This window comes from Sander lucioperca, chromosome 12, assembly GCF_008315115.2.
Source record: "Sander lucioperca isolate FBNREF2018 chromosome 12, SLUC_FBN_1.2, whole genome shotgun sequence".
NCBI lineage: Eukaryota > Metazoa > Chordata > Actinopteri > Perciformes > Percidae > Sander > Sander lucioperca.
In genome coordinates, this window is record NC_050184.1 from 17,805,917 (window position 1) to 17,826,909 (window position 20,993).

General features: G+C 43.3%; 1 protein-coding gene across 2 annotated transcripts; it reads left to right on the forward strand.

Moving 5' to 3' along the window:
* Positions 1–4,981: 4,981 nt before the first annotated feature.
* Positions 4,982–20,318, forward strand: LOC116039173. Of its 2 annotated transcripts, none has more exons than XM_036008453.1 (13): positions 4,982–5,765; positions 6,201–6,476; positions 8,193–8,374; positions 8,500–8,674; positions 9,217–9,312; positions 10,457–10,534; positions 11,813–11,968; positions 12,064–12,086; positions 12,201–12,325; positions 12,520–13,055; positions 16,259–17,416; positions 18,560–18,689; positions 19,778–20,318. In XM_036008453.1, the coding sequence occupies exons 1-12, from the start codon at positions 5,754–5,756 to the stop codon at positions 18,644–18,646; spliced, it is 2,904 nt and encodes a 967-aa protein (XP_035864346.1). In that variant the 5' UTR covers positions 4,982–5,753; the 3' UTR covers positions 18,647–18,689; positions 19,778–20,318. The 2 variants fall into 2 exon arrangements, with proteins under 2 accessions (XP_035864346.1, XP_035864347.1); XM_036008454.1 differs by having other exon boundaries at positions 6,270–6,476.
* The last annotated feature ends 675 nt before the right edge of the window (positions 20,319–20,993 follow it).

The window sequence follows — 20,993 nt, forward strand, 5'->3', positions numbered from 1 at the left end:
CCATATCATTCTGGGGTCCCCCACAGACCGTCCGCAGGCTGCCCAAAGGTTATGATGCACACTGTGAAACGCGACAAACATTGTATGCAGACAGGTAGTATAGTAGAGTAGAGAGAGCTTCACACAAATGTTTTACCCCAGTCGTCTAGAACTAGATTTGGATTTTCATTCACTCAGAAACTATTGGTGGGTGAGAATCAAGCTCGTCGAGGCTTTTCTCTCAGCCCGACGCTGGCTGGAAGTAGGTCAGTGATCCTGTCTGTGTGTTCAGTGAGGAGTTGATAGGACTGCTGAGGGTGTTTATTTGTCCTCAGTATCCCCGGGGAACATCACCGCAGGAGCCCCTCCCAGCTCACACTTCAACAGGTGCTCTAAGTAATGACAACAACACTGTCCGTAGGCGCGTCCACGTGATACAAGCCTTCATTTTGAATGGGGGGGGGAGTGCTTTTAGGCTGCAGCGGTGGGGGGCCATAGCGGCCTGTGGGTCAGGGTTAGGGTTAGGGAAAAGTTGAGACAGAATTTTAGGGTTTCAGCCAGCCCCAAAGGAAAATCACCAGCACCGAAAGGAGAAGAATTGAGAATAAAAAATAGCACTTCAAATCCTCCCCCGCTGTGTTTAATAGCAATCTACCAAACAACCGTTCAACAAGCACAACATGAACTTGAATAGGAGCGCTGATCTCGGTTTGAACGTCTTCTAGCCTGGCTGTGCCGGACTCTCCCGCTGAATTTACCGCTGGTATTTAAGCAGTTTTGTTGTTTACTCAAGAATAATAGACATTTTGTTTATCAAATTGTCAGAAATAACGGGCAAATGCATACAGATTTCTGTCAAATAAGTTAACGCAGACTCATTGCATTTCTCTGTCTTACCCCTAGCCCTTGTCCCTCAAAACCGAGTGCTAAGGGCTAGGGGTGGTTGTGGTTACGTCATCATACACCGTCGCTAGCTGGCTGCCATGGAGTCCATTCAGACGTTAGCGTAGCAAACTAGCGATTTTTAAAAAATGTTTCAATTAAGAACACAGTTGCAAATATATATATATACGTACAGGACTGTGTAGAGCACAAAACAAGACTGTCGTAATTTTGAAATCAATTCTTTAAGCCGAAAATACATTTATGAGACTCTGGGTACCCCATGGTTTCAAGGGTATTAGGGGTATGTAGCCCTACCCCTCGATCAAAACGAGAATTGGGATAGTCCTTACTCTCACGTGACGTAAGACAGAGAAATAGGATTCGGCCTAAGGCTACTTCATGGTAGATTTGCCGTGGTCCTCCTCCTCCTCCTCTTTCTCTTCTCCTCCACTTCTCTCTACGTTTACGTTTGAACCTGGATCCACTTTCTCTTCCACATATGAAGGATGGAGCTCCCTGTTCTTCACACTGAGAGCTGTGTGTGTGGTATTATTAGTAGAGACATTAGTGACCTCTTGGTGTCATCCGGAACAACACGTATACACTGATTGAGCCCCCTTTTTTTTGTTCTTAGTTTGTTTTGTGAGAAAGTAAAAAAACCAATGCTGTACATGTCGTGTAAAAGTGTATGTCTAGATTTCACGTCACTGTATTTCTTTGAGTTGCTCAGAAATGTAAACACTAAGTTTGTCGTTTTCCTCTCCCATTCTATTTGTAGAATTTGCTTTTCATTCTTTTTTGTTTTTCTTATTTATGTTGTAAACGAAGGGAGGATATTGATATCCAAAGTCTTATTTGTTTGTGTGGCAGCAGTTTTTTTAGTTTTTTTTTTTAGATGACATAATCCTATAACAAGGCTGATTAGTTAGCGGATAATTTTCCAGAATAACTTTAGAATAACTACTCCAGCTCTACTATAGTGGAATATACAGGAACATGGTGGTTGTTTGTGTCAGCAGTTCCAAAAAGTTAAACCCAACAGGCTAATTTATTTCTCAATCAACCCCTTTGTTATGTATTTATACGTATCATGACAATAAGTCTCTTCCATGGCATCGCAAATTTCAAAGGTTGTTTCAGGGAATCGTCAGGTTCATAAATAATCCAAGAAAAGGTCCCAGATTAGCTCCGTTTGAGAGAAGAATTCTTCTCTTACATCAGTGCAGTTTAAGGCGCTGACACACCAACCTGATAATCGGCCGTCGGACCGTCTGGCGAGGTCGGTGACTCGAGTCTGTTCGGTGTGTTCCGTGCCGTCGTCAGGGGCCGGGCCTTCCGGGCCTTCATTTTGGCCAATTTGACTTGTTGGCGGGCAGTCAGACTCAATGACCAATCTGATTGGTGGATGGTGGATGAGCGTGACGAACGCCTCTCAAAATCTGACCAAAATCTTTCAAACTGACCTTTGTTGATCTGAAATGAAGACAGATTCAGCAACTGCACGGCCTATTTCTCTCTTCAAATGTTTTCAGAAAACACGTTTCGGTGAACTATTTTTGTAAAATACGAGATCGTAGATTCCGAACGAGCCGCCATTGTGGTCGGGCGGGGGAAGCCAGACCCACGTGACGTGTTCGTCATTTCCGGTTTTTGTTTCTTTCTTCAACGATACAGATTAGCGCCGCCCGCTGTTATGGAGACGTATTACGTCTCACGCACGCGCAGAACGTACGCTCAAGTCGGCGTCGCTTTGGTGTGTTCTGAGGAACTTTTGGCTGGCTTTTCTGCCGACGGTCGGCCGTCGGGTTGGTGTGTCAGGGCCTTGATACATCAGGCGTGGTGTCGGCTCCAGTAAACCCATTTCAACAGTTCCAAACGGGCTGATTATGTCTGACTTGTGTTCCTTGTTTTTAAGTTCTTCTTCCGGTTTTTAAGATTTTGGGTCCGATTGAGGAGGACTCTTTAAAGGGTTTTTACCAAACGGGCAAAGGCTCCCCTCTTTAATCAAATCTGTCTTTACTATATTCAATTTGTGCTCCATATCATGTGTTGCAACCCTGTCTCACGGCAGTTTGTGAAAATGGTCACATTATTTAATCTGTCGATTCGTAGAGATGCTTCCCATTACGTGCTGACCACCACGGAAAAAACCCGGCATAAACGTGTCCGTGTACACGACTCAATAGATGAAAAATAACGTGACCATTTCACAAACTTGCGTGAGACCATGTTGCATGTGTCCACTGAAAATCCATGTTAAAAAAAAGCCCAAAATCCCTCCTTTTTTCCTCTATTGACCAAACCTGCAACAGCGTGTCAGTGAATGCAGCGTGAAGCCTGGAGGAGTCCAGAAAGCTCCTTTGTTAGATGGAAAACTACAAGTGTGAATATAGTGATCAGAAGATAATCATATCCAAGCGCTGTTTTATTTATTTGATTTCTTTTCTTATGTTTTTAACAATGAGGGGATGTATAGAATTTTTTAGATGTGAACCATTTTCGACAATGAAGTGGCAAAATGGCAGAGCTGCTGTGCTGTATATACACGCAGAGGCTGGCGGTACATAGAGACGTGGAGGTTTTTCTGTTTTTAGCATGGGCCGTCAGGCGGACGTGTGGGTATATGAAGTTGTAAAATAAATGTTTTCTGTTGCTTCAGAGCCTCCGTGTTCGCTGTGAGTTTCTTTGATTGAAAAGAAAAGAATGATTCATGATGCAAAGTACGTCTTTAAAATGAGAACTTTTAATATGTTGAAAATACTGGACATTAAAGTGCTCATATTCTGCTCATTTCCAGGTTTCAAAATTGTATTTAGAGGTTGTACCAGAATCGCTTTATGTGGTTTAATTTTCAAAAAACACCATATTTTTGTTGTACTGCACATTGCCGCAGCTCCTCTTTTCACCCTGTGTGTTGAGCTCTTTGGTTGCACATGCTCAGTAGATACTCACTCAGTCAGTGCTTGGGCACAGACATTAGTGACGGGGAGAGAGTAGGCTATCGTGACTAGATAGAACTACGTGTGAAAGTTACAGACATGGCAGCAAGTAGTTCAACCACACATGTTGGAACCAGAATCGGATCCTGAAGAAGGAGGGGAGTCTCCTGAAGGAGGGGAGTCTCCTGCAGAACCTGAGACTCAGAGAATCAGCTCACCCGGAGACTGAAGGCAGGACACATTCAGAAACCGTATCTCACTCTAAACAGCGTGGATGGTTTTATCAAAGTTTGTATGTGTGTGGAAGCACCAGAGACACAAAATATCACCCCAAATCCCAGAAAAAAGTGATTTTTTTCTATGTTATATAATATGTGCCAGGGGTAGAGGAGACGAGAGGGGTGTCGAGCTTCCTGACAGCCTGGCCAATGAGGCTGATAGCCAGTGGTACAGTATATAACGGTGTTTGGAGATGCTGAACAGGGGGCGTTGAAGTAGTAAACTGGGACGCAAAAAGCAAACGCACTCTAACAAGTAATCTCGTTATTATAATGTGCATGAAAATATGGCAGCAGCTAGATGTAGAGGGACTTCTCTGCAAGGGGGTCCCGTTAGGCCGGCTACACACTGGCTGCGTGGCGTGAGCGTGGCGTTTTCTGTGTCTTTGCACGCCAGAAACGTGTCTGACTGCTGCTAGCCTTGTCTGTACACAAGGATGTTTCCCATTGATAAAATGCACTCAAGCAGTAATATACTTCATGTTGAACATAAATATATATACTGATCTGATTACAGCAAAGACTACGTCGGCAGGATTGATAGCAAAATAGGCTACAGAATATTTTTATTACATTTATATCTGCATTTATGTCAAAACCTAGAGACTAAAATAAATATATATATATATATATATATATATATATATATATATATATATATATATATATATATATATATATATATTTTAAATAGGCTACAGGGTTAGGGGAGTGAGTGTGTAACTATAGAAAAAGCACAGCCTGGCATGCTCCTAATCTGTCCACATACCAGCCACTGCCTGATATGGTGTGTGTGTGTGTGTGTGTGTGTGTGGGGGGGGGCAGCAATGAAACCTGACGCCGCCCACCGCCCCACCCCCCCAAACTGAAATCAGCCCCCCATGCATCCTCTCACTCAGACACACACATTGCTTTGGATGGCGAGCGAGCTGCAAACACACAAACAGCAGTCGCTACTTGTGTGGGGGGAAAAAGAGGAATGGAGTGAGCGTCGATGAGGGTGAGTGTGTGACGAAGAGGAGGAAGAGTTACTGGAAGGTGAACCCGTCACAGGGACTCAGTGTCAGCGTCACCAGGGGCTGAAGAGGAGATCCCAAAACTGCCTCGTTTCACTTATCGGATATGTATTATTCCTGAACTGATAGAACTCGGTTTGACTTCCTGACCTCAACTTCCCCGTGTGTTTTCTGTGTTGATGTGGATGGTTTTACATAACTGGACAGGAACAGTTTGTCCAAGCCTGCCTGAGTGACTTGGGTATTTCCAGAACCTGAGACAGACAGCGTTGCCCTCTGTGGTCTGTACGCTCAGCAGCTCCATGCAGAGCTTACACAAGAGCTGAGTTTTTAAAGTAGGCCTCCTATTAAATCCTGGACAAATGATCCTGGCTTCTCTGTGCACATACAACTCCCACAAAGCTCTATGGAAAACAGTGAGAAACTACAAGAAATAATTGTGTTTAACTGACTTGCCCTGAGGACCTCCTGAGAGATAGAAGTTGAGCCGCGCTCGTCCTGCAGGACTGTGTGGTTGGTGGTGCTTTTTTGCTCACAGTTGCACACACATATACATCTCAACAGAAATGATTATTTGATTGAGCGAAGCAGGAAGACCCAGACACGGGAGGTGGAAACTGAACTGCTGACAGAGGGAAGACGAGGATCATCAGCAGATGGAGAGGAAGGTGAGTAACTTGGACTCAGTGATGAACCGTTTCCATTTTGGCGGTCAGAGGTTGAAAGTTCACTGTGACGTCACCGTTTTCACATCAATTCACACAAACGTCTAATAGGATAAAATGATGTTTTACGCCCCCAAAAAGTCAAATTCACTGTGACTATAAAATGTTGTGCAAAACCCACTTTTTGGGCCATTACTCAGGGGAGACATTTGGTCGGATACTAAATTGGTAGTCTCTCATGTCCAGACCCTCCTCCACAGCGCTGCAGAGGGTCTGAAAGACAGAGTTGACAGGGGTGTCAAACTCAACTTCACTAAAGGCCACGTTGGAAATGAGAACCAGACATGTAGAGTTTATTGACACGCTTTTATTTCATTGAAAAAGTCAAATATCTTTGACCTTATGATTGCATGTCTCATACAGTCTTCTCACTTACAGCTGACAGTAGCCATCGTGCAGTCCCTTACAAACAGCAGCAGATCATTGAACCAGTTGTGGTGTCAACAGGAGGAGGTGAAGTCCATGTCCCTGCCGGCCAACCTGAGCTGCCTGCAGGGCGCCGGGGGGGCGGAGGGGGAGGGGGAGGCCGCGGCCCTGGCCACGCTGGAGAAACAGCTCATCTGTCCCATCTGTCTGGAGCTGTTCAACAAACCCGTGGTCATCCTGCCCTGCCAGCACAACCTCTGCAGGAAGTGTGCCAACGAGCTCTACCAGGTCACTGCCTATGTGTTTATATATGCACGTGTTTCTATACATGTACGTACTGGATGTCTCAGCTTTCATCACACACGTTTTATACCATGAGCCAGTACTGCATTGTTCACTGTGTGTGTGTGTGTGTGTGTGTGTGTGTGTGTGTAGGGTGGATTATCAGTGTCTAAAATCGGACGTGTGGATGTTGAACTGGTTCGCTCATGTCCACGAAAATCACCTGCCGTGACTTACTGCTATTGTTCAGATTGTGTGTGTGTGTGTGTGTGTGTGTGCGTGTCTCTTTACTACCATGTTGAGATCCATTTTGCTGCAGCAGTGTGTAACTAACAATGTTATCAAGAACTCATTCAGGTACTTTTTGTTTTTGTGTACTTTTACATTTGTCCACTACATCTCAGAGGGAAATATTGTACTTTTTACTCCACTACAGCAGTAGTTACTTTTCAGATTATTTATTATAGGGGAACCTAATGGTGGCAAAGTCATGGGATCACCCAAAATCAGATGCAATAAGCCTCTGAAGATCACGAATTTCTGCAGATCATTTTTTTTTTTTTTATCACGTTTTGCCCGTACTTTCATGTCCGGTGTGTGATTGTGAAACAGGTATTAAATTGCATTCTCAAAAAGTCATTAAGTTATTGAGCCCTGCAGAAATTCTGCAGCAGACTCAACATTTTTGTGAAGACGTTGTAACACAGGCAGACAGGCAGACAGACAGACAGACAGACAGACAGACAGACAGACAGCTGGAAAGTGGCTCTTACAACAGGAGTAGTTTGAGGAGTTTCTAGAAAACATTTTGATCTTTTTCTATGGCTGTGAAATCGTTAGGGTTAGGGTTAGAGTTCATGTGTTCATGACAGTGTCATGTCACTCTTATGTAGATACCTTCATGTAAAGTGTAACCCAACTTTGTCCCAGCGTAGCTGTAGCATATGAGTTCTCTCTCTGTCTGTCCCTCTAGCAGATGATCCCTCCGTCAGGCCCAGCAGCAGCTGAGGCTTATCAAAGCTACTATTTCAGGACGCGTTACACCTCTAACCTTCCCTCTGTCCCTCTGCTCATCTGTCCTTTTTCTCCACTCGTCTATCCATCGTAACCCCCCTGACTCTCAATTCTCTGATCGCTTCCCACATCTGCTCAGTTTTCTCTCCTGATCTCTTCTTTTATCTTTCCGTCTCTAACTGTTGAACTAGCCATGCGTCAGGCTCCTCAGAGGACCGGCACTCATCACATGTTCCCCTGCAAACTCACCAAGCTGCTGCATGAACCTCTCCGTCTACACACACACACACACACACACACACACACACACACACTGTGTGTGTTTACATGCTGGCTGTGATCTTGTTCTTGCCCAGTAACCCGTCCTGAACCAGCTCTGACTTCACCCAGGGAGACATTTGGAAGCTTTTACCCCCCCCGGTGACCCCCGATACTAAAACTGTTGCTAATTATTGAAATCCCAGCATGCACTCCAACTGTCGGGTGTTGACAGGCAGTCATGGACGGTCGGTGAGAAGCAGTTTAACCTGAAATGTTTAAACTCCGTGCAACCATCGGATCAGATTATTTGACTTTTTCTCAAATCCAAAAAAATGTACTTCTTATTTTAATACTTCAGGTACATTTTCCTGACTTTTAGTTAAGTAACATTTTCAATGCGCGATGTTTACTTGGAACTGAGTCTTGGAACCTCTTGTTTGTGTGCAGCCCTCCCTGTTCCAGGCTCGCACCACCATGCAGGTGAACAGCGGGCGCTTCCGCTGCCCGTCCTGCAGACATGAGGTGGTGCTGGATCGCCACGGCGTCTACAGCCTGCAGCGGAACCTGCTGGTGGAGAACATCATCGACGTCTACAAACAGGAAGTCAGCAACAACAGCAACGCCACAAGGTGAAGGGAGACAATGACGAGATTTATGATGTCAGATATACGTCCACTTCCACACACAGGTATTTACAGATGGGGTGTTCCTTCTCTCTCTCTCTCTCTCTCTCTCTCTCTCTCTCTCTCTGCAGCCCCCTCCCTCTTCCTCCACCTGGTGCTCAGCTGACGTGTTCGGACCATGAGGGCGAGAAGGTCAACATCTACTGTCTCACCTGTCAGCTTCCTACCTGTTCTCTCTGTAAAGTGTTCGGAGCTCATCAGGCCTGCCAGGTGGCTCCTCTGACAGACATCTGCCAGCAGCACAAGGTAAGTACTGCTCTACTAGAATGGTGTGTGTGTGTGTGTGTGTGTGTGTGTGTGGGCTTGTTTAACTATATTCATGGGGTCCAAAAACTGGGAGTCCAGTATACTTGTTGGGTCCCGACAGCTTTGTGGGGCCAAAATGCTGGACCCCACAAGGTTAAAGGTGTGTTTGAGGGTTAAGACTTGGTTTTAGGATTAGGGTTAGAATTAGGTTATGGTTAGGGTGAGGGTAAGGGTTAAGGTTAGGCATTTAGTGGTGATGGTTAAGGTTAGGGTAAGGGGCTAGGGAATGCATTATGTCAATGATGGGTCCCCACAAAGATAGTACCACAAACCTGTGTGTTTGTGTGTGTGTTTAACTTAATAGCCCGATTAAAAAAAAGGAAGTTGATGTCTCAGAAGTATTGTGTTAATGTTGTATTGGGGTTAAACCTAGCACCTTTTAATTGTGCTACATTTATTACAGATTCATTAGATAACTAAAGGCTGTAATTACCTAATAATCATAACTCTTAATAACAAGTTCATTTCCTTTTGTTTGTCAGGATGAGCTGAGTGGAGCAGTCAGCTCTCTGGCGGCGGTCAACGACAAAGTCCAGACTTTGATTAATGAGCTGGAGGAGACGTGCAGAAACATAGAGGTGTGTGTGTGTGTGTGTGTGTGTGTGTGTCAAAATGTTTAAATGAAAAACCTTTTACCAACATTTGTTGGCTTTCCCAACGATGTTGTTGTCACTTTTTTCAACGTTTGTCGACTTTTTCGGAGCCTTTTGAAGTTTTTGTGGGGTTTTTTTTTCCCAAATTCTTAAAGCTTTTTTTTTTTTTTTTTTTTTTTTTTTACATTTGGCACTTTTGTCGACATTTTTGCATTTTTTTTGACTGTTTTGTCACTTTTTTAACATTTGTGTCACTTTTTCCTGACATTTTTGTCACTTTTTTGTCACTTTTTTTTAACATTTTTGTCACTTTTTTTGACGTTTGTCACTTCTTACAGTGTTCTTTTATCAAGTGTTTTTTCTTCAAATGCTATAAAATTGACTGAAACACCCAAATTCAATGAAAGTAGTGAACTGATCATTTATTTAACTTGTGAAGAGCGCTGTAGGGAACCATTCACGTTATGTTTTTTGGACAATTAGTTTGAAAGAAAACCCAAATTTCTGATATAGAAACTTTTTTGAAAATGGGTCAAATTTGACCCGAGGACACCAGGAGGGTTAACTTATTCTACTGTCACGTAGTACACACAGTATGTAGTCCATATATAGTGTGAAATCATATGATAACTTATTCTACTGTCACGTAGTACACACAGTATGTAGTCCATATATAGTGTGAAATCATATGATAACTTATTCTACTGTCACGTAGTACACACAGTATGTAGTCCATATATAGTGTGAAATCATATGATAACTTATTCTACTGTCATGTAGTACACACAGTATGTAGTCCATATATAGTGTGAAATCATATGATAACTTATTCTACTGTCACGTAGTACACACAGTATGTAGTCCATATATAGTGTGAAATCATATGATAACTTATTCTACTGTCATGTAGTACACACAGTATGTAGTCCATATATAGTGTGAAATCATATGATAACTTATTCTACTGTCACGTAGTACACACAGTATGTAGTCCATATATAGTGTGAAATCATATGATAACTTATTCTACTGTCACGTAGTACACACAGTATGTAGTCCATATATAGTGTGAAAAGAGTCAACGTTGAAGCATGCGTTGTGTTGTTGTGCGTTCTCTCTCTCTCTGCAGGAGAACTGTAAGACTCAGAAACAAAGTGTGTGTGAGACGTTCGGCCGAGTGTTTTCCATCCTGGAGGAGAGACGGAAGGTCAGACTGTCTTCCTTTCTCAGCACTATATGAACACATGTATTATTCATGATAATCAGTGGTGGAATGTAACTAAGTACATCTACTCATTACAACTGTTCACCGTGAATTGACAGTAATATCCTGGCAGCAGCTCCGCCTTTAAACTACTGTTTAGTTACAGTACGCATACTGTTTTTAAATTTGAAGGTATTTTACTTTAAATAGAATTTTTTACTGTATTATGTGGACTTACAGTAATAATTCCGTCCTTCCAGAAAAATGCAGAGTTTTTTTGTGATTGTTGCGGGCAAAAGTCCTTGATTATGCGGCACGTTTTCTTAAAAAATGTGATGGAATATACGGGATATTTATGCAATTTTATGCGCTGAAATTGCGGGAACTTGCAAAAACTGCTGTGTCATCATGGCTTCATCGCGGGGTTTGCAGCCTTTCGATGATGTTCACGTCGCGTAATTGCATCACTTCATAACGTTCCCATGGCAACAGGGGAAAATGGCTGCTCTTGTGTGAAGTAAACGCAACATTTTTCAACTTTCTGCTAAGATATGTGGGACTTTTTTGCAACGAAAATGCGGAGATTATGAAATCATGCAAGCCCCGCATATTTTGCGCGGAAATCTGCAATTTATGCGGCGAAAGTGCGGTGTATTTGAAAAAACTGCGGCCCCCCGCATAAATATGCAGATTTTGGCTGATTATGCATTGAATTATGAGATCACATGATCACGTTTTTCTGGAGGGACTGATAAATGACTGGCTGCAGTGTAATTCCCGCCTTTTCCTTTATTTTCCCAAGATGCATCGGTGTTACAGTAACAGTAAATACCTGTAATCTGTAACATTCACAGGTAGTCGCTGTAATATTATTGTTTTCTCCCAGAATGCATTGCCATTTACAGTATGATCCTGTATAACATTCAAACAGTATGATACTGTGAGATTGTAGTTGTGAATTTACATCAAAGCTTTACGGTGTGTACTTCAGTACAATTTCGACATACTTGTACTTTACTTGAGTATTTCCATTTTCTGCTACTGTATACTTCTACTGCACTACATCTCAGAGGGAGAAGTTATTTAGTCCAATACAGTTATCTGACACTTATACTTACTTTTGTAAAACATATTATATGCTATGATTACTTGTCTTACATGCTGATAAATTGTAAATATATGAAAATACAGTACACTGTGTAGTGCAAGTTGTATGTACAGCAGTAACAGTACTCATAGTTGTAGTGGCTGATTACTGTCTGCGTCATCATCACATTGAAGGCGATGACGCAGCGAATCAGCACTGAGCAGGAAGAGAAGACAGGCCACGCCCAGGCGCTGATGCTTTGCTATGGAGACAGCATGGAGGCCAACAGCAAACTGGTGGAGCGAGCACTGAGCAGCATGGAGGAGCCAGACATGGCTGCTTTTGTTCAGGTGTGTGTGTGTGTGTGTGTGTGTGTGTGTGTGTGTGTGTATGTGTGACTTGTCTAAGACCTGAGTCTCTGAATTCTCTTTTTTCCTCCCTTCAGAATTCTAAAGAGCTGATCACAAAGTGAGTATTAAACGTGTTGCTTGTTGCCTGTGATGCATTTTTCTTTTGGAGCACCCTCCGTCATTCTTTTCTGTCTCCTTTTTCATTGGTCCCCTCTTTTCCTCCCCACACCAGAGTGCTAGCAGCGAGCGGCTCCAGTCCAGCTGAGACTCTGAAACCAGGCTGTGAGACTTTGAGCCACTACAGATTTGACTTCAGCAGACAGGAGAAAGCTCTGAAGAGCATTGACTTCCTCAAAGGTAAGAAGAGACAATATAATATAGACCTCTGAGATGGAGTACAATGATAAAGATGCATGGCATGGGAATAGTCAAGAAAAGTACAAGTACTTTGAATTTGTACTTCAGGACAGTACTTTTAACTTTGAAATGTCCCATAAAGCAGAATGAATGAATGAAGAAAGAACCCAACAGGTGTTGTTGTCTCCCTGCAGTTGTGGAAGAGGTTCCTGAAGAAGCAGAGGTGGAACCGGAGCCAGAGGAACCCAAAGAGCCCCCTGTCCAGAACGTGGAACCAGAACAGCATCGGGAAACCTCGGCCCAGAACCTGGAACCTGGTGTAGAAGCAGTTCCAGAGCTGATATCCCCACCAGAGGAACCGGCTGCAGGCCCGGTGAGGTACACCGTGGAGCCTACAGTGGCGCTTCTGCAGCCAGAGACTGACGACCCAAACGTAGCTGATGGAGGATCTGGTCTGTTGAACAGGGGCGTCGGACTGGGGGTTGAAATGGGACTGAGTACCCAGGATCCTCATGTGAGGAGGGCCCAAAAAGATGCTGGAATGAATAGCTGTGGATGCGGGGAGAGGCCCATTGAGAATGCCTTTCTACAGGGCCCAGGATTTTGTGCTGCGCCCCTGCTGATGAAGAACAAGGAGGCGGAGAAAGAGGAGGGGGAGGGACGTGCAGCTCCTGATCCTGTTAAAGAGGGAAACGTCTGTGAAGAGCAGGAGGGAATGAGCACAGTACAGGTACCGTATCAACTGTCCAAAGAAACTCTAATACAGCTTTTATTTAAAGGTCCCATGGCATGAAAATTTCTCTTTATGAGATTTTTTAACATGAATTTCCCCCAGCCTGCCTATGGTCCCCCAGTGGCTACAAATGGTGATAGGTGTAAACCGAGCCCTGGGTATCCTGCTCTGCCTTTGAGAAAATGAAAGCTCAGATGGGCCGATCTGGAATCTTCCCTTTATGACGTCATAAGGGGAAAGGTTACCTCCCCTTTCTCTGGTTTGACCACCCAGAGAGTTTGGCCTGCCCATGAAAAAGAGAGAGAGACATCATAGCGTGCAAACAAGCAAAGTGGCAGTTGGTCAAGGCTACACCCCCACCCTCCACCTTGCCCCCCCCCCCTCTCTCTCCTCCTCAATAGCATTTAAAGCTACAGACACAGAAATAGCACATCCTAAGGAAAGATCATTGTGGGACTGGCTCTAGTGGCTGGAATTCTGCACCAAGGCTGAATTTAGGGAAAGAGACTTCAGATACAGTATTAGGGGACCACTAAGGTCTATATAAAAGAGACTTCAGATACAGTATTAGGGGACCAGTAAGGTCTATATAAAAGAGACTTCAGATACAGTATTAGGGGACCACTAAGGTCTATATAAAAGAGACTTCAGATACAGTATTAGGGGACCACTAAGGTCTATATAAAAGAGACTTCAGATACATTATTAGGGGACCACTGAGGTCTATATAAAAGAGACTTCAGATACAGTATTAGGGGACCACTAAGGCCTATATAAAAGAGACTTCAGATACATTATTAGGAGACCACTAAGGTCTATATAAAAGAGACTTCAGATACAGTATTAGAGGACCACTAAGGCCTATATAAAGAGACTTCAGATACAGTATTAGGGGACCACTAAGGTCTATATAAAAGAGACTTCAGATACAGTATTAGGGGACCACTAAGGTCTATATAAAAGAGACTTCAGATACAGTATTAGGGGACCACTAAGGTCTATATAAAAGAGACTTCAGATACAGTATTAGGGGACCACTAAGGTCTATATAAAAGAGACTTCAGATACAGTATTAGGGGACCACTAAGGTCTATATAAAGAGACTTCAGATACAGTATTAGAGGACCACTAAGGTCTATATAAAAGAGACTTCAGATACAGTATTAGGGGACCACTAAGGTCTATATAAAAGAGACTTCAGATACAGTATTAGGGGACCATCTTCACCTTCATCCTCTCTACACAGCCAACTTCAGTAAAACCAAAAAAAAAAAATCAACTCACAGAGACTATAAATTTGCTCGAAGCACTGCCATGACAAAGTCAGTTGTGGACTTTTATATATTTGGTTAAAATAACATCATCATCACGTGGTACATCAGCGTTGAGCTTTTTAAATCTCTCCACTGTGCTGCATTCAAGTAGCCTGACAAGGAACTCACCATTGGCAGGGCTCAATCCGAGGGGCGGGATAAACGGTTGTCTTTCAGATTCCCTCTGCACTCAATAGGATAGCGCTCCAACCAACCAGAGAACACTAGTTGATAGATTAAACTTTAAACTCTGAACACACATTCCTTTTTTAAGAATGACTTCAGTGCTGTTCTTTGTTCTTTTCTCAAAGAAAAGCTGAACTCCAAGTCTTCCAGAGTCGTGGCCAAAACCGATTCCAAAGACCGCTGTTCTGTCGCAACTCTGCCGTCATGTTAAGACCGCCCACCGACTCTATACACGATGTGATTGGCCTGACTAGAGTTTGGTTTTTCCAGCTCGCAAGTCATCGGAGAGTTGCTAGACGACCCTGGCTGCAAATGACATTTGCTGCCCCTAGGGTGGTCTAGATTTCTAGGCTAGCATTCAAGAACTTCAACATCAGAGAATACACGGTCGGCATTAATTTACTAAACAATCAAATCAAGTGGACAGACTGGATGCACACGTTCAGATATATTGGTGTGTTCACGAATAAATCAGCAGGCAACGATTCCTCGCTTGTCTTTTTCTATTTTTTGAATGCAGGAACTTTCCTCGATGACTAGGAACCTTTTGAGAAACTTGTTGCATTTCGACTCGGAGGGACCAGGCTCCAAGCTGAGTTTCTGGGGACATTTTACGGGTGTATACTTCATTCATAAAGCAAGGAAGTACTCTAGTATGGATTTATGACAGTTTTAGGACGAGGGGAGAACGTTTTCTCTTTGTTTGATGATATTAAAAGTAAAGTCTTTCGGACTCCGATTTTCGAAGACAAGAGAGAAGGTAGAGAGCGATTCCACGATTGAGCTGAGATATTTGATACAAATATTCATTCAAATGCCCACATTTGTAGTGAATTCAGACTGTTTCCTGTTCAAGCTTTAACGGTCAGTTCCAACACGGTCTCACGGCAGTACGTGATATGGTCACGTTATTTTTAATCTATTGATTCGTGTACACGGACACGTTTATGTCGGTTTTTTTCGTGGTGGTCAGCACGTAATGGGAAGCATCTATACGGAGGTTGCGTTTAGGAAAAGAAGAATGGGGAAAAGGACACGTCACACGCCGGGACACGATCCGCGGTCTCTGGGGGATGCGCGACAACAACGGGACAGTTGTGTTTAGGAAAAGAAGAACGGGGAAATGCAACGCCACACGCGGGACAAGATCCCCAGTCTCCTGGGTGAAAGTCCTCTACTGTACCCATCCACCAACCCGACCAACCTCCCTTCGCGGATTTTTTGCATGTCATACTACTCGCTACCGTAGCCGTGCTGTGATCACGAAAGATGTTTCCCATTGAAATACATCGGTTTAAAAAAACGTGCTGACCACCACGGAAAAAACGAGTTAAACGTGTCCGTGTACACGAATCGATAGATGAAATTAGGTGACCATTTCACGAACTGCCGTGAGACCGGGCTGTCAGTTCAGTACAAACACATACACTGTTTATGAAGTTAACGGTTCAGCAGCCAACTACAAATTCTGTGGGTTTCACAGTCTTTTAATACATATAAACTAAGTAACGTAACTGTCAATCACAGCTGATAGTCAGTTCAGTTTGAACATTTATTGAAGATATGATCGTACATCTGTAGTCTGAACGTAATTGATTTAAAAGGAACCATGTATGCTTTGGAGAACGGTCGTTTGTGATGAGCTTAAAATCAAAACTAAACTTCCGTATGGCTTTTTAACTGTCTTCCTTCACATATCAGTGTGAGGCAGTAAGCGATGCAGATGATTGGATGGCACAGAGTGCCACCGAGGACAAACATGACACTCAGGATGAAGAAGAAGAAGATGAAGAAATGATGGAGGAGGAAATGGCTGCTAGGTTTTCCCCCGGCTGGTATCGACCCAGCAACTGGTGCAGAGTTAGCCCCGTCCTTGCAGACATCCCGCCAAAGGTTCTGGATGCAGAGCCGACCATGTGTTCAACACCACCAGCTGGGGAAGCACGCCCAGAGGCCGGGATCCAGGCTGAGGCAGTCCAAGTCGTGTGTGAGCCCCAAGTACGACCACGTTCTGTGGATCTGTGGAGTCTGGAAACACTGCAGCCTCAGAGCATGTCTAAGAGCATGTCTAACCCCGACCAACCTTCACCTGGACCACAACAACTCCTACTTTCCGCTGAGCATGTGTCGGAAAGCCAACGGCTCTCTGTTCTTCAGTCTGCCCCACAGACGGCAGCTGTTGAGCTGGGCAGTGCTTTAACACCGGTTCCCCATCTACAACTGACTAGGCAAGCAGCCGGAGACACTGGTATCCCAGAGGAGGAACCCAAGGAGGAGGAGGAGGAGGACATGCAGGGCTGGGTGTGCCTACCCGGGGCTGGGGACAAAAGCTTCAGCCCAGCAGACAGTAGTTTTGATCTGGGAGACGGTGTGTCTGATGATAATGATAGTCCGTCATCCGTGGCGCCAGCGGAGACTTGTGAGGGTTCTGGGGTCGAGAGAGGTAGCTCAGAGATGGGTAAAGACGAGTTGGAGCTGAGTGACAGAGGAGCAGAGGATGCAGACGGGACAGAGCAACATGATGAAGATCATTTAGATCTGAAATGTGCTTCAGAGGTCGAGACGACGAATGAAGGGCTGGAAGAAGGAAACACACGGTGTGATGAAAGGAATGAAACAATGGATTCTATCCATATGAGGGAGGATGGCTCTGAGCAGAAAGATGTCAGCCTGGACACAGGAGAGCCTGGTGTGGAGAGTGAAATCAGGTGGATGCAGGGAGCCGGGGACGCAGGGTTTGAGGCCGGTAGTTCAGGGTTGGCAGAAGAGAAAGAGGATGATGGAGCGAACAGCGAGCAGCCTGAAGACTTTAGTGTTGCTGAAAGTGAAGAGAAAATAACCTCCTCTGTTTCTCTCCAGGTCAGTGTCTGCTGGTTTTACCTTCATCATCGTCATCATCATCATCATCATCATCATCATCATCCTCGAGCGGGCTATTGCACTCTTCACCCACCTGCTGATCTGGCTACACCTCCACATTGTCTTTTTGGGGTTGTTGCTGCTCATTTTTTTTGCAGAGTCACATTTGCTACCTGGCTGAAACTGCATCGCCACTTTGGTCTCGCTGTTGTTGAAAAACGGAAGGCGAGACAGGGAGGACGAAGGAAGGACAAAAGGGGAAACTATTTAAAAAATATATTTCACCACCAAAATAAAAGTTCATCTCGTTTCAATGAAGAGCAAAACCTTTTTATATTTTGCCCATCAGTTAACAGTTTCATCGTATTACGGAGTCCCAGACATGACATCCAAAAAAAATTTAATAAATTGTGGCCACAAAAGGAGTAAAATACCCCAATACAAGTACAAGTTCAGCATTCAAAAGCATTCAAAAGCAGTAGTATGAACAAAATGTACTGTAAAGTAGTACTGGTTCTGCAAAATGCTCCCCTGTGACTGATAAAAATCCACTCATAGCTTCAGCTGTAGTTGAACATTTTCATGTTTTTTCAAAAGTCTTAATCAGTAAAGTAACTAAAGTCGTCAGATAAATCTAGTGAAGTAAAAAGATAATTATAAAGTGGCATGACAGGAAAATACTCAAGAAAAGTGCAAGTACCTCATAGTTGTAGGCCTTCTTAGGTACCAGGGCTGCACAATATGAAGAAAATATGAGATAAAGTTCAATATCACGCTAACGATATTACTTGCGATAAATGAAAACAGAAATGTAAGTGTACTCAGTTCTGCAGCTTTCAGTATTCTGCTAAAATACAACAAACTGTAGCCCTATTAGGTACCATACTTGAGTAAATGTACTTAGTTACATTCCACCACTTGGTTACAGTAATCAGTCCTCTTCCCTTCCTCCGTCCTTCTCCACGTGACGGTCTTTTTATTGCAGCGTCATCTCGCCATCTCTCTCCTTCATCCCAAATCTTCTCCTCACTTTGACCACTTCTCTCGTCCCTCCTGTCTGTATCTCATCATTTACCATCTCCTCCATCCGCCCCTCTCTCTCTCTCTCTCTCTCTTTCTGTCCATCCATCCATCTCTCTCCAGGCTGTCACTCTGCTCTTCTACCTGTTGGCCTTCCTGGTCATCCTGCAGAGGGTTTGGGCATACATCGGCTGCTTCATTTGCACATAACCCCAGCAGGAGACACATCCACCCTCACTGCTGCACAGCTCAGGTACACCTGCTGGCTCCACCAGGCTTTTATTTTGAAAAGAAAATTAAAAAAGAAATGGACAGTAAAGCTGCAGATTTAAATGTTTAAATGCAGATTAATGGCTGGTATGTCCTGATTTCAAGACCTTTTTTGTAAAATATTTCTCTCACAAAATACATAATCTGGATTATATTGTTTGACTTTCTTCAGAAGACAAAAAGATGTATAAATAACAAATATTGTAACAATTTTTACTTTTCAACTTACCCCAAATTACCCCAAACCTACACAAAAGACTACAAACGTTGCATAATGACTAAACGTAAACTCTTTGAGACTGATTTTGGGTGTCTTGTTCTCAGAATCGCTCCATACCTTCAGCCATCTGTGGTTGACTCTAGCCTCTGCTGGCTCCTTGTGGTACTACTTTGTAATTACAGTAAACCAGTCAAGAAGTCAGTAAAGGTTTTAAAGGTCCAATGTGTAGGAATTTCTCCCATCAGATCATATATCAATCACTCTCGCGCCACGCAGTTCAAAGTACATATTACAGCTACCGTAGCCTTCACGCTTCAAAAAGCCAAGATGTCATCCACGTCTTTGGCTCTGGCGCTTTCAATGCGCTGTGTTTTGCTATGTTGAACATAGACGAGGTAGTCGAGGCTCGGGTACATACATGCAAACTCAAATGTAAAATGTCAAGCCAATAGGAATACTTGGAATTGATGGTGGTGGTAAATATTCGTGAAAAAGGACAAGTTTGTGAACGGGCAACACAGATTTTGATAATGAACAACTAAACACGTTACACACTGGACCTTTAAGAGTGTATTTTTTTTAATACTTATTTATGTTTTTATTCTAGCAGCACTAACAACTCTGTTTACGTCCCTTTGCTACATGCTTGCGTGATAAGTTGTGTTTGCATTAAAGTACTTCTTTTGTCTGCATCTACACTCACATGGGCCATGTTTCTGCAAGGAGTACTTTAACTTTTTGATACTTCAAGTACACGTTCCTGATAATAATCATATACCTTTACCCAAGTAACATTTCAATGCAGGACTTTTACTTCTGCTGAGTCCATGTGCTGTCCCTCTTTGCTCCAGCTGGAGACTGAGACAAGGAGTCCTGCTCGGACCGGTCCTCCTCTCTCCTCCTCTTCCTCGTCTTTCACCCTCGGCGAGGTTCCTCGCCGGCCCAGTTTCTGCTTCTCCTGGCTGAACTCTGTCCCCAAGAAGTAGAGGAAAGAGAGAAGAGAAGATGTTTGTGCTGAGGAGAGAAAGCAAAAAAAAGATGCACTCCAGAGTCAGATTTGTTACCCCAGTGCTGCCCTGAGACTGAAAACATACGTGTACTTCAGAGTTGCAGCAGTTTTATCAACAGTCTCTGTTGTGTTCTGCATATTCATCCAGTTTAAAACAAATTAGGACAAGATAGGAATAGATCTGCTCTGGATCTGTGTGCCTAAAGGGAAAAACACTGACTCTGTTGGGCTCTTATTTTGAAAGGGCATCGAGAAGAAGCTGTCACCCTTCACAACGTTCAAGTTTGTGACTTTAAGTAGCAGTGTCGAGGAAATAGTATTTGAAATAGCATTAGTATTATATCATTGTACTAGCTGTAGTTGTGGTACAACTAGTAGTCAGTGGTGGAACGTAACTAAGTAGGCCTACATTTACTCGAGTACTGTACTTAAGTACAATGTAATGCTACTTTATAATTCTACTCTTGAGCCACTTTGAACTGGTGATTTTGGATGTTATGTGTGATTCAGTGTGGTTTGGTATTGGTTTTTTAAGGTGTGTTAGAGTGTGTCTGAGCACATTTTATTTATGAGTGTTTGGTGTTTTTGTAAGTCTGTGCATAATGCAGGACAGAGTGGTTCAGATGAGATATTGGTTTTAATTGATACATGTTATAAATTAAATAAATCTGGATTTTGTCACCTCAAGGTGTGTGTGTGTGTGTGTGTGTTCGCTGTCATGCACAGATTTGTTTTAAAGATATATATAGATATATATTAAAAACACCCACACAGTAACACAGAAACCTTTGTTTTATATATATAAAGTCCCACATTGTTTAGAGGTGACAGAGCAGGGTGTGAGCTGGGTTAATTTTCCTTTACATAATTAAAGACATTTGCACCATTAATTAATGCAGAAAAAGCGAAAATCGTAGCAGACAAAATTCACCAGAATGCAGGAAATGAAGTGTTTTCGTTGCTCAAAATTTCTATTTTGCTCAAAAGATTCTGGAGATCTCAGAATCTTTATTTTTTATTTTGAACCAAAAAAAAACAATACAATATAATATAAAAAC

What these genes read in the sequence shown, in the direction of transcription:
- LOC116039173 (XM_036008453.1), top strand. An exon ending in GAGCATTGACTTCCTCAAAG is followed by an intron (nt 12,326 to 12,519) that starts GTAAGAAGAGAC and finishes GTCTCCCTGCAG; the next exon opens with TTGTGGAAGAGGTTCCTGAA. An exon ending in CCTCCTCTGTTTCTCTCCAG is followed by an intron (nt 17,417 to 18,559) that starts GTCAGTGTCTGC and finishes ATCTCTCTCCAG; the next exon opens with GCTGTCACTCTGCTCTTCTA.